At 48.6% G+C, this 12225-nt stretch overlaps 1 protein-coding gene across 1 annotated transcript in view; it reads left to right on the top strand.

Annotated features, from left to right (window-relative positions):
• The window catches only part of APCDD1L (adenomatosis polyposis coli down-regulated 1-like), a 17925-nt gene extending 14990 nt beyond the window's left edge, over positions 1-2935 (top strand). Inside the window, exon 5 of the mRNA XM_010841905.1 lies at positions 2171-2935. Coding sequence (XP_010840207.1) covers positions 2171-2935 — 765 coding nt within the window. The remainder of the gene's footprint in view (positions 1-2170) is intronic.
• The last annotated feature ends 9290 nt before the right edge of the window (positions 2936-12225 follow it).

Below are 12225 nucleotides of genomic sequence, written 5' to 3'. Positions count from 1 at the left end.
AACATTTTTAGAAGTTAATTTAAAGCCAATTTGATCCCCAAATTCATTGCCTGGATATAGAGTCCTAATCGACCAAAATCATCTAAGCCTGGTGTCACCTCTAGGGGTTAATTAGAAACTGTTCTGTGTTGTTGGTATAACTTTATGTTACAAGCTTAAATCAGAAGGCGTTTGGCTTGCACACAAGTGTGAATTCTGCTGGCCAGAGTCTTGTGTATTAACACATGCAACTCCGGACCTGTGCACAGTGATGCCCGGGAAGGCTTTTTGAGGGAGATGGGTATTTCCTTCCACCCTCTTCCAGAGCACCGGAGAAGGAAATGCTCTCTCTCCCCCTCTCTCAGCTTCCAGTCGTGCCTGTTCTCCATTTGTCTCTGCCATTGCAGAAGACTGGTTGCCCCAGATCATCAGCCAGCATCCCCAGATAGCCTGTATGCAAAAGATATCCTTTGAGGGAGAAAGGCAGCCCAGAGATTATTTTGATATAATACATTATGTCCTGTCCATACACATTAGTGTAACAACAATTGGAATGTGGGTTAAAATGCCTAAATTAGAGGAGACTCTTATCAGCCAGCACTCCAATTACCAGCACTCCAGCTAACTACCCAGCTTTCTTGCTTCTTTGTTATAAACACTTCTGTAGCCATTTATTTAGCAGTGCCAAGTGCCTTCAGGTCCTCTGGGTCAAAATCCCCCAAAACAAAAAGAATATCATTTTCTGTATGATAGAAGTAGAATTCCGGGCAAGTGTAGGTTCATCATAGAAATAAATAAGAAAAAAAAAAGTTCTCACTCATCCAATATTTCCTTTCTAAATCAGAACTCCCAAATGCCCCTTGTTTGGCATGAGACTCACCCAGCAGCAATCTGTGGAAATATGTTTTTTGTTTTTTGTTTTTTTTTGGCAAGAAAAAAAAATTGGATCTGTTTTCCCAGCTGGACCCTCAAGAAGCATTTCCCTTCCTGGCCCTGTTGTACGCCCTTGGCCCTGAGTCCCCTTCTGGAGCAGCTAAAGCTAGAGATGCTTGCTTTGACAAGAGGCTGTTCCAGGACATTTACCTTTCAGAATGATGCTCTCAACTAAATTCTGGGCAGCAGCTCCCTTTAAAAAAAAAAAAAAGTCAGTATCTTGTTTCTTCTTGGCCTGGACTGAGCTTTTTCACTCCAAAAGCAGACTGACTCCTCCCACGCAATTTGGTTCAGCATCTGCTTCCTGTTGACGTGTTTTACTGTAAACCCAACTCATGAGAATTTATAAGGCAGAGGCAACTGTAAATAAGGCCAAAGCGAGAGGAAAACAAACCCACAGCCTCAGACAACTGAGGACCGTGCCCTCACGTGACAGTGCAGTGGGGACTGGGTTTCCAGTTCTAAACAACACAGGAATGAACATCTTTGTGTCTCATCACTTTGCCAACTTTTCAGCCACACCTCAGCACAGACCCTCAGCAAGCAGGTCTGGGGGCATGAGAATTTTAGCGGCTCTAAAGTAACAGCGCGTGGAATGCGCTCAGCACAGCTCTTGGCCCTTAAGAAGCACCTAACAAAGAATGAGTTGGGAGTGAAGGGAGTAACTACAGGCAAGAAGGATAGTAAATGTTAATGGTCAGATTTTAGGACCAAGCAGGCCAGGTATGGGAAAGGACACCTCCTTTCAAATCCCAGGATACAAGTTCCATCTCTCCTTCCTTCCTTCACCCAATACACCTGCTGTGAACAGGAACCTTGCGCGGCTGGGGGTATAACAGCCAGGGAGAGACGGTCTGGCTCTCTGGAGCTTACTGTCCAATGAAGGGGTAGGGGCGGAGAGAAGAGGAAAGAGGGGATGGTGCATCTCTGAGGGCCACCATCCAAGGCGAGGTCAGAAGAGGTCTCTCTGAGGCCGGTCTCTGAGCTGAGACTTAGAGGTTGGGAAGAGGGCAGTCAGGCCACGTGTTGGGGCGGAGGGGAAGGTGGGGTCCAGGTGGAAGCAGCAGCAGGTGCAAAGGCCTAGAGGATGGAGGAGCTGACAGAGGTTCAAGAAGAGTAAAGTGACCACGGGGCTGGAGGCAGGAATGAAGGAAGTGATGGGTGCGGGGGCGGTGGGTGGGATTACGAGCCAGCCCACTCCAGGCACACCCTGGCACCCCACCTCTGACGTCACCCCCTTCCCCTTTGTCTCTGCCAGCACCATGCCCACCCCTGTCCAGCCTGCAGCCTCATCGCCCGCTCTGACGAGCACCACCCACCCGTGCTGCCCCCTCAGGCGGCCCTGCCTCTGCGCCTGGGCGGCCACTGGGTCAGCCCCGGGTGCGAGGTACGCCCCGCCGTGCTCTTCCTCACCAGGCTCTTCACCTTCCACGGTCACAACCGATCCTGGGAAGGATATTACCACCACTTCTCAGACCCCACCTGCCGGCAGCCCACCTTCACTGTCTATGCGGCCGGCCACTATACCAAGGGCACACCATCCGTCAAGGTTCGAGGTGGCACTGAGCTGGTGTTCCAGGTCACAAGGGCCCGCGTCACCCCCATGGACCGGGTCACCACGGCTATGCTCAACTTCTCTGAACCGAGCAGCTGCGGGGGCCCAGGGGCTTGGGCCCTGGGAGCTGAGCGTGACATCACTGCCACCAATGGGTGCCTGCCACTGGGCATCAGGCTGCCCCACGTGGAGTATGAGCTGTTCAGGATGGAGCGGGACCCCCTTGGGCAAAGCCTGCTCTTCATTGGACAAAGGCCCACCGACGGCTCAAGTCCCGACACTCCGGAGAAGCGGCCCACCTCCTATCAAGCACCCCTGGTGCTCTGTGACAGCGTGACCTGGGGCTTCTCCCCGCAGCACGGGGCTCGGCTGCAGACGCCTGTCCGCGGTGGGACACCATGTCCCCACGCGGCCCCTCTCCCTGTCCTACTCCTGGTCCTCAGGCCGGCCTTCTTCCAGTGGTTGTGAAATAGGTATATACTTCCAGCTGGTGCCTCAGGACACTCGTCTGGCCCGTGGACTCCCTCCTGGCCATAGACTCCTACACCCATGGCTGTCCTGGACAGTGATACAGCCTGGCTGCGTCAGCTCAGCACCTGCAGGGTCTGCACCACGGCCAGCAACTTAAGTCACGACCACAAACTCAGGCCTGGCAGCAAAGTCACCTGCTCCGAGTTTCTACATGCTCAGTCTGATTTTCCTGGGTAGTCCGAGGAGTGGACTACGCCCATCTCCCTGCCCGATGGTGCCTCAGTTCTCTCCTGGAGCCCCAGGATTCAGTGAACTGGGAACACGGTTCTCCGCGTGCATGCTGCCACAGTTCTCCTGAGTCTGTGGGTTGCTGTTTAAAGATTATTAATTTGCATTTAGCAATACCAACTCAAAACCAAGCCATGAATTAAAGATGCTGCTTCGGGCTTTCAGCACAACTCAGCTCGCCGGCAGGGGCTCGTCTCTCTTTGGGGGCAACTCGGCTTTCTTGAGTTGTGACTGCTGGCGTTTGTCTGCGCCCGCCTGTGCTTCTGCGAGTCAGGCCTCAAGCTGTCAACAGCATGTGCAGAGAAATTGAGCCCTCCTGGGCCAGGGAGCAAATCAAGGCAGCCCCATCTGAGCCTAGAAGCTCGGCCTCCCTTGCCCACCCCGTACACCAGTGCGTGGAGCTAGCGGCCGGGGCCAGGTCTTTGGAGGAAAGCAGTGTTTCCAGCCTTTGGAAAGTAATTAATACTAATGACAGCGGTAACACTAACGTGCTCTGTAATTAGGCCTGCACTGGCATCCTCTGTTTTCAAGATTCCCTGTGCTTGGCTGACAAGGAGGGAGAGAAACCTCCGGTGCATCTCTGGGACCATCCGAGGGTCACTGGGCTGCCCAGCAGTGTCTGGAGGATGAGCTGGAGAGCCACACCGTGCCCAGCCTGCCTGCTGCAGTGCTGCTGTGCCCATGCTCTCAGTTCAGAGGGAGCTGTCATCATGGTGGGGACACGCTGTGCCTCTCCAGGGACCCTGCCTGTGTTCCCAGGGCCTCGTCTGTACACCGCGAAATTAACTGGCCTCCTGGTGGGCTCAAGGGTTTCCGGGACGCTGTGCTGATGAGTCACACCCTCCTTCCTCTGCCTGAATCCTAGAATCCTATCTATCTATGGCTCTTATCGCAGATCTTGAACAATTGTCTGTGAGGCTAATGATGCTTTCAGAGGGCCTTGTCCTCTGTTCAACAGTGTGGGGTTCAATCAGTCTGCTGAAATTGCTAACTTATCTACCCATTCTTCTTTATTAAAAAAAAAAAAAAAACCACCAAGTTAATATTCTCTATAGGTCTCAGAGAGCTATGAGTGTTCCTGGCATATTTACCAAAGTACAAGAAATAATTAGATTATTTACAGTCTCAGACTGCATCACGGTGGGGGTTGCGTGTGTCTATGTTCCTGGTGGGGATGAGGGTGGGTGGCGGGAACATGTCCATGGCTGAGCAAGTCTTGTATCCGAGGCTTGAGGCAGCCATACTGCCATTTATCATCAAATTTGAATCTTTTAATAAAATTAAACAGCCTGAAAAATGTTCCTGCTGGTTATTAAAGTCAACCAAGGGGATTATGGTTCTAAAGAAAGGAAGTGAAGTATCTTGTGGAGAACATGTGAAAGAGAATAAAACCAGTGGAGGTGAACCCTAGCTCTCTCTGTGTTGCTCCTTCAGTTCACACCACTGCCCTGTGCTAATTAAAGCTCTCCAGGGGCTTCCAGCACACACAGAATAAAATCCCAGGTCTGGACATACCACCGGCTACCCTGGCTGCCCTGGGTGTGCTTCTGTCTCCTGACCACGCCAAGCTGTTTCGTGCCCCAGGACCTTTGCACGTGTCATTGTTGCCACCCGGTGCCTCCTCCCCCAGATCACAGAGATGCAACTCCTTTCATTCACATCTCAGACTGCGCGCCACCTCCTTGGGGAAGCCACATGAATATTCCACCCCCCACCCCCAAGGCAGCCTCCGTTTCCTGCTCTCCTCTCTATCCACCCCATCACTCTGCTTTATGTTCCTTATAATGCTTGCTGATCACTGTCAGATTTATCCGTGTTTATTCTCTGCCTCGAGGGAAGGACTGAATCAGTCACCGGGATCTTTTCCAACTGGTACAGCCATACCTGGTGCTCAGTAGCACCGGGATGCATATGGTTGGGTGAACCAAAGCTAGTGATCGCAGTTAACCTTCACCAGCAAAGAAGGCACTGCCATGTGCCTGGTGAGGCATCCCATGAGGGGGGCACCCCACAGTGTAGAGTGGGACTCTGCAACTAGCAGAGAGAACCCAGGCTTGGAGGAGAGAGGGATCAGCCCCAGGCCCCCACAGCTGAGCCCCAAGAGCCTGAGTGCAGAGCTTCTGACTCGTGGCGTCCTACTGGGGCACCGGTTCCTGGCAGGGGTGGGAGTCATGACTGTGTTTGAAGAAAGCAGTTCAGGGCTGCTTTGGAGGACATGACTGAGCCTCCCCTAATTAGGAAGCCTATGCTGAGGAAGAGAGAAGGTTCCTGGCCCCAGGGACGAGATGGAAGCACCCTCCCATCCTGGGCTTCCTGGTTCTGGAACATTCGATGTGTGTGTGCTAAGTTGCTTCAGTCGTGTCTGACACTTTGCGACCCTAGGGACCATAGCCCATCAGGCTCCTCTGTCCATGGGATTCTCCAGGCAAGAATACTGGAGTGGGTTGCTATGCTCTCCTCCAGGGGATCTTCCTGACCCAGGGATCGAATCCACATCTCCTGCGTTGGCAGATGGGTTCTTTACCATTAGCATCACCTGGGAAAGCCCACTCATTGCTGACAGAAAGTTCCAGGGTCTTTTCTCCAGGGCAAGAAGCCAAGCTTCCCAGACTCTGGGCTCCAGTGAGGGGTGGGTTTCTACCCAGAGGACTGAGGGGACTCTTCCAGGGCTGGGGACCCACCTTATCATTATGTCTGGACCTTCCACAGAGAACTCAAGATAGCTTTAATCAGAAGAGGGGAAAGTAAAGCCAACAGTTCTCATTCAAAACAAAACAAAATTAATGTTCTCCATTGTATGTTCAGTCACGTTTTAAAAAAAAAACCTGTGCAGTTTATAATTTCATAGCACAGGCTCCCAGGAGGGTAAATGAGCTTTTTTCTTTTTTAATAAAAAGTTTAAATTGTCTACAGCTCTCAGAGGCCTATTAACTAACAGATGCTGATTATCAACAGAAGTTATTTCTTTGCTTTCTCTAAACGAATGTGCTCAGTCTCCCAGCGGTGCAGCTGGCCTGAGCCACGCAGCTCAAGGTGACGCAGTGGCTCTGGTCCCTGGGGCCCGTGACGCAGCCGGGAGCAGGGAGGGGCAGAGCCTCCGGCCGCAGGGAGGGACTAACATCAGTGCCAGCCCGGCCTGGACCCCCTCCCAGCCATTAGTGGAGCCGGCTGGGGAGGGGCTGCTCTGCTCAGAGAGGGTCACCTGGGCAGCAGTGTGAGACCCCCAGTCTGTTCCTTAAGGCCTTAAGTGACAGACAGCCTTTGCCTTGTCATACATAACCACCATCACACGGACGTGAGCCCAGGAGTCAATTACCTGCCAATATTCCCTAGGACTCAACTTTTCATATTCGAGGCCGGCCCTCCTGTGACCCCCGGATTCCCCTGAGACCCCTTTGGCCACCTCCATCCTCCATCAGCCCCAGCCAGCCGCCCCGCTGCTGTCCTGAATGTGGTCCCTCTCAGGTTCTTTGCCTCTGATCCCCCCTCTGCCTGGAGCATTCTGCTCACTTCACCCCACTGTGTCACTGCCCACCAGGGCATCCTTTTTATCCCACCACAGCAATTTTCAGGATCTCAAATACCCTATTTGTTGGTTTCCTTCTTTCTTGTCAGCCTCTCTCCTCTAGGGGCTTCCCTGGTGGCTCAGATGGTAAGGAATCCGCCTGCAATGCAGGAGACCCAGGTTCAATCCCTGGGTTGGGAAGAGCCCCTGGAGAGGGGAAATGGCAACCCACTCCAGTCTTCTTGCCTGGAGAATTCCATGGACAGAGGAACCTGGTGGGCTACAGTCCACGGGGTCGCAAAGAGTTGGACACAGCTGATTGACTGACACTACTACTCTCTCCTCTAGAGGAAGAGTTCCTTGACAGCCGACCCTTGTCTGTCTGGTTCCCCACTGTCCCCCTGGGTGTGAAACAGAGCCTGGCACAGAGTAGGGGCTCAATAAACACTGGTTAAATGAAGAAATGCTCTGAGAACTGCCTGGAAGTGCTCTGCATTCAAGCATCAAGATGATAACCACATTCCTTAAATACCAGCTTGGAATTTTGTTTTTTTTAATAAGATGGACAAAGCAGAACTCTGTGAACTTGAAGATACCTATTTTGTACTAGCCAGACTCTCTCTAGGAAGGACATTAGGTACAACTGCTGTTCCAGGAGAGGGGGTCACAGCACCCAACACAGGATCCCCTGAGAACCCACCTCAGGTTTTTCATACTTAACAGAGGTCATGGAGCCTGAGGACACCCTCAGCCTCACACATGCACCTTAGACTCCATGTTCTTGCTGCTCCAGTTCCCCCATGAGCAAAATGAGCTGACATCTGATAATAATTCCTGGAGCCACCCATCTGCAACAGGAAAGACCATAACTGGCAAGTGATTCAAGAGGAATCAACAACATAGTCTAAGAGGAATGGCTTTAAACTAGGAAACTTGGTGAGGTTGGGTCTTTTCTCAGTGATGTCACATTTATTTCCTAAAGGCTATTAATTAATAATGTACTACTCTTCCTCCTACATCTGGTATTTTTTTAATACCTTAGGAGAAAATAAATTAACAAAAAACTTAGGTGGTTTATTGCTTGTGTTAAAATCAGCCATGTCTGCTTAATAAGACCTATAAATATTGACTTAGCATCCACCATGAAGGTCTGCCAAGCTTCTGGCTAAAGTGCCCAGGTAGAACACATGCTTTTCCCTCTACTTTCTTCTGAAATCCCAGTAAATGTCAGGAAAAGAATAAAACACCACAAAATCACACAGATAAAAAAGGAAAAGAGACAACAGCCAACAAGAGGAAAATTCTGGGATCTGGAACACGGATGGGCCCCTTTCTGTAGTAGGCTACGAGAAAGTCAAAGAATAGAGCTGGCGGGTTGGCTGAGAGGTGGAGCTCAGAGATGCGTCCACTGTGCCCTGAAGGCTAAGGAATTGGTGGGCCAAGGCAACTCAGAAGCAGGACAGCAGTAGGGCTGAAAACCGGAGGACCATTTGCAAGTCTATAAAAGGAGTTTTGCCCCCCAGATCCTGTCCCTAACCCCTCTAACAACCAGCAGTTTAATCAGAGTATCTTTGGACATGGAAACTATTTAGGGCAAGGACAAGGTATAAGCTAAAAATGAAGTGAAACATGAAACAGTGAAGCTGTACATTCTCTTCCTTGTTAAGGGATGATGGCCAGACTTCTGCTGCCAGGCAGGAGACTGTAAGATTCCTCTTTAGAGAAATGAGCCCCAGCTAAACCAACTACAGGTACTGACAGCTAGAAATTGCTCAACAAGGTATCTGTTAGGTCCCTAATGAGTTAGCTTTCATTGAAACCCACAGTTCAACAAATCCCACCTTCCCCATGCACCTTCCCATCAGCTTTTTAGGGCTTCACTAAAAATACCTGCTTCCCTGGTGGCTCAGTGGTAAAGAATCCACCTGCCAATTCAGGAGACACGGGTTTGATCCCTTGGTAGGGAAGATCCCCTCAAGAAGGAAACGACAACTCACTTTGGTATTCTTGCCTGGGAAATCCCATGGACAGAGGAGTCTGGTGGGCTACAGTCCACGGGGTCACAAAAGAGTCAGACGTGACTTAGCAACTAAACAACAAAAAATAAATACCCAAGGATGTCAAGAATCACCAGGCATTTGAGAAAACCTCCAAAGTGGCAGAGACACAAACCTAGCCCAAAGCAAGTAGTAGGTAGTAGATAATGCAGGGGATAGACCCACAACAAAGACGATACTTTCCTCAGTGAAAAGCACATTAACTTTTTAAAGACCACCACCATTTTTTAGTCTCTCTTATAGAACAACAAAACAGAAGCTTCTAGAACAACAGCAAAAGAACTATAATATCCTCAATGAAAAGAAAGCATATACATCTAGCAACAGCAGCTGGCCATAAACAAATAAGAATAACTGGAAAAGAAAGAAGTCTTGAAAATGATAAATACATTAACAGAAAGAAAAAATCAAAAGAACATTGGAGATTGAAGAATTTCTGCAGAAATAGAAAAAGGATCACACATTAAAACAGCCTCTGACTTCTTATGGGCAACACTGGAAACTGGCAATCAGTGAACGATGCTTCAAAATCCTCTAAATGATTCCCAACCTTGATTACTATACCCACTACAACTATCAACCAAGTAGGAGGGCAGAATAGAGCACTTCCAGAAATGTGAAATTCTCAGAAAAATGATCTCACCCTTACTTCTCCATTAGAAATCTGCTAAAGGATACATGCTGCCACGTTCTTCAGCAGGTAGTAAAACAAGAAGGAGAAAGCAAGAGACCCAGAAAACAAGAAACCCACCCAGAAAAGAACAAAGGAAGCTCCCAAGATGAAAGGGAAGAAAGGGCCCTCCTGGGATGAGAGCTGGGCAGCAGGCCTAAAGATATCAGTCCAGAGAATAGCAAGGGATGCAGAGGTCCTAGGAGGGAGCTTTCTAAGAAAACACACAAACATAAAAATCACAGGCTACCCAATATGCGAAAGTACTAAAGAGACTTATACTTCTGTCAGAGTTGGAGGCTGAATTCATTAGAGATACATAGACTAAGCAAACAAAACACTAAGATGCAGTTATTCTGGGGGAGGGGCGAAAGGTCCTGGATACATACACTCATAAAACATACAAGGCAGAGCTGTGAAGGATATTTTCCTTGGAAGGGAAGCTATGACAAACCTAGACAGCATATTAAAAAGCAGAGACATCACTTTGCCAACAAAGGTCCATCTAATCAAAGCCATAGTTTCACCAGTAGTCATGTACAGATGTGAGAGCTGAACCATAAAGAAGGCTGAGCACCAAAGAATCGATGCTTTCAAATTGTGTTACTGGAGGAGACTCTTGAGAATCCCTTGGACAGCAAGGAGATCAAACTAGTCAATCCTAAAGGAAATCAACCCTGAATATTCCCTGGAAGGACTGATGCTGAAGCTGAAGCTCCAATACTTTGGCCACCTGATGCAAAGAGCTGACTCATTAAAAAAGACCCTGATGCTGGGAAAGATTGAGGGCAAGAGGAGAAGGGGGCAACAGAGGATAAGATGGTTAGATGGCATTGTTAACCCAATGAACATGAGTTTGAGCACACTCTGGGAGATAGTGAAGGACAGGGAAGCCTGGTGTGCTGCAGTCCATGGGGTCACAACTTAGCAACTGAACAACAACCATGCATAAGGGTACTTGCATAGCCAGTATGATGGCATGACACGCAGAGAGGGACAGGAGAGGAGACTGTGCTGTAGACAGGGGTGGGGAGAAAGGTTATTGGAGCTAAACCCTTATCTTCCTTAGAAGGAAATCAAGAAATAGTATCTAGACATGAAAAATCAAGAAAAAAGCAGCACATGCACACTATTCAGAAATATAGAGGTTAATTACCAGAAGAAATTAGTGCTAAAAACAGCTGCCTCTAGGCAATGGAAGCCAGGAGTGATGAGGGTCTGCTGGTTTTCATTATGAGCCTGTTAGAACTATTTGGCTGTTAATACTATTAAATGAAATGCTCGGGTTAAAAAACAAAATTAAAAATACCACAAGGCCAAATCCAATGACAGAACCTAGAATGTCCCTTCAAATTGCTTTTAATCCAATAAAGGGACAGAGAACTGGGGACAGCGGTGGTGGGCTTGGGAAGGTGCCTTAGAGCCGGCAGTCTCAGCCAATGTCTGTAAACCTCGCTTGTCCTCAATGTCTGAGACTTAGGAGAAATACTGAGGGTATGATGGGGCCACAGGCTTCCCAGGTGGCACTAGTGGTAAAGAACCCACCTGCCAATGCAGGAGACGTAAGAGATGCAGTTTGATCCCTGGGTCAGGAAGATCCCCTGGAGAAGGGCGTGGCAACCGACTCCAGTGTTTTTGCCTAGAGAATCCTGTGGACAGAGGAGCCTGGTGGGCTACAGTCCACAGGGTTGCAAAGAGTCAGACATGACTGAAACAACTTATCACACACATGACAGGGACACGGGGACTGGATGGCTATCCTTTGATGACTTTATCATTCCTAACGGAGTTTGGAGTCACGTTTAGAACTGGCGATGTGACTGCAAAGAGAGGCTTAAAATACGACAGTGGGCCTTGGCTTGATTTTAAAGAGTCCTGCCCCCATACACATTTTCCTAACATTTTTGAAGAAGCATAAAGGTACATTTTTCCAGAAGTCCATAACACTCATTTTGTGTTTCTCCAAAGTTTTGCTATTTCTTTGCTTCTTTTTTTTTTTTTTCCCAACTACAATTTTATTTTATTTTTAAACTTTACAGAATTGTATTAGTTTTGCCAAATATCAGAGTGAATCCGCCACAGGTCTTTGAAGTGACCTTAGTGGTCAAATATTGCTAAGAAAACGTAAGTTCAACTTGAAAAAAAAAAAAAAAGGAAGTCAAGACTCTGGGTACGATTTCTGAGGGCATTCCGTGTCTGATGCAGTGCATCCCATTTAGGACCCGGCAGGTTCTTAGGGAGCAGATTTGTCTTCTAAGCAGTGATGAAAGTTAATGGCAAATTGGTGTGGTTACTTTTTCAGCACAGCACCTTCTCTTGTTTAAAAAGGCCTCACCTAGAGATTGTCATACTGAGGTGAAGTCACTCAGAGGAGAAATATGACAGCCCTTATATGTGGAATCTCAAAAGAAATGATACAAATGAACTTATTTACAAAACAGAAAGAGACTCACAGACTGAGAGAAGGAACCTATAGTTGCCAGGGGGGAAGGGATAGTTAGGGAATTTGGGATGCACGTGTATTCTCTGCTATATTTAAAGTGGATAACCAACAAGGACCTACGGTACAGCCCAGGGAACTCTGCTCCGTGTTGTGACAGGCTGGATGGGAGTGGAGTTTAGGGGAGAATGGATAGATGTATATGCATGCCCGGGTCACTTTACTGTGCACCTGAAGCTATCACCACATTGTTAATTGGCTGCACTCCAATACAAAATGAAAAGCTTGGGAAAAAAAAAAAAAGCTTCCATTTCACAGCTGGGATTT

The sequence above is a fragment of the Bison bison genome, unplaced genomic scaffold (assembly GCF_000754665.1).
Source record: "Bison bison bison isolate TAMUID 2011002044 unplaced genomic scaffold, Bison_UMD1.0 scf7180017864167, whole genome shotgun sequence".
NCBI classification, from domain to species: Eukaryota; Metazoa; Chordata; class Mammalia; order Artiodactyla; family Bovidae; genus Bison; species Bison bison.
Note: the sequence above shows the minus strand (reverse complement) of the source record. Positions and strands in the feature narration are given on the sequence as shown.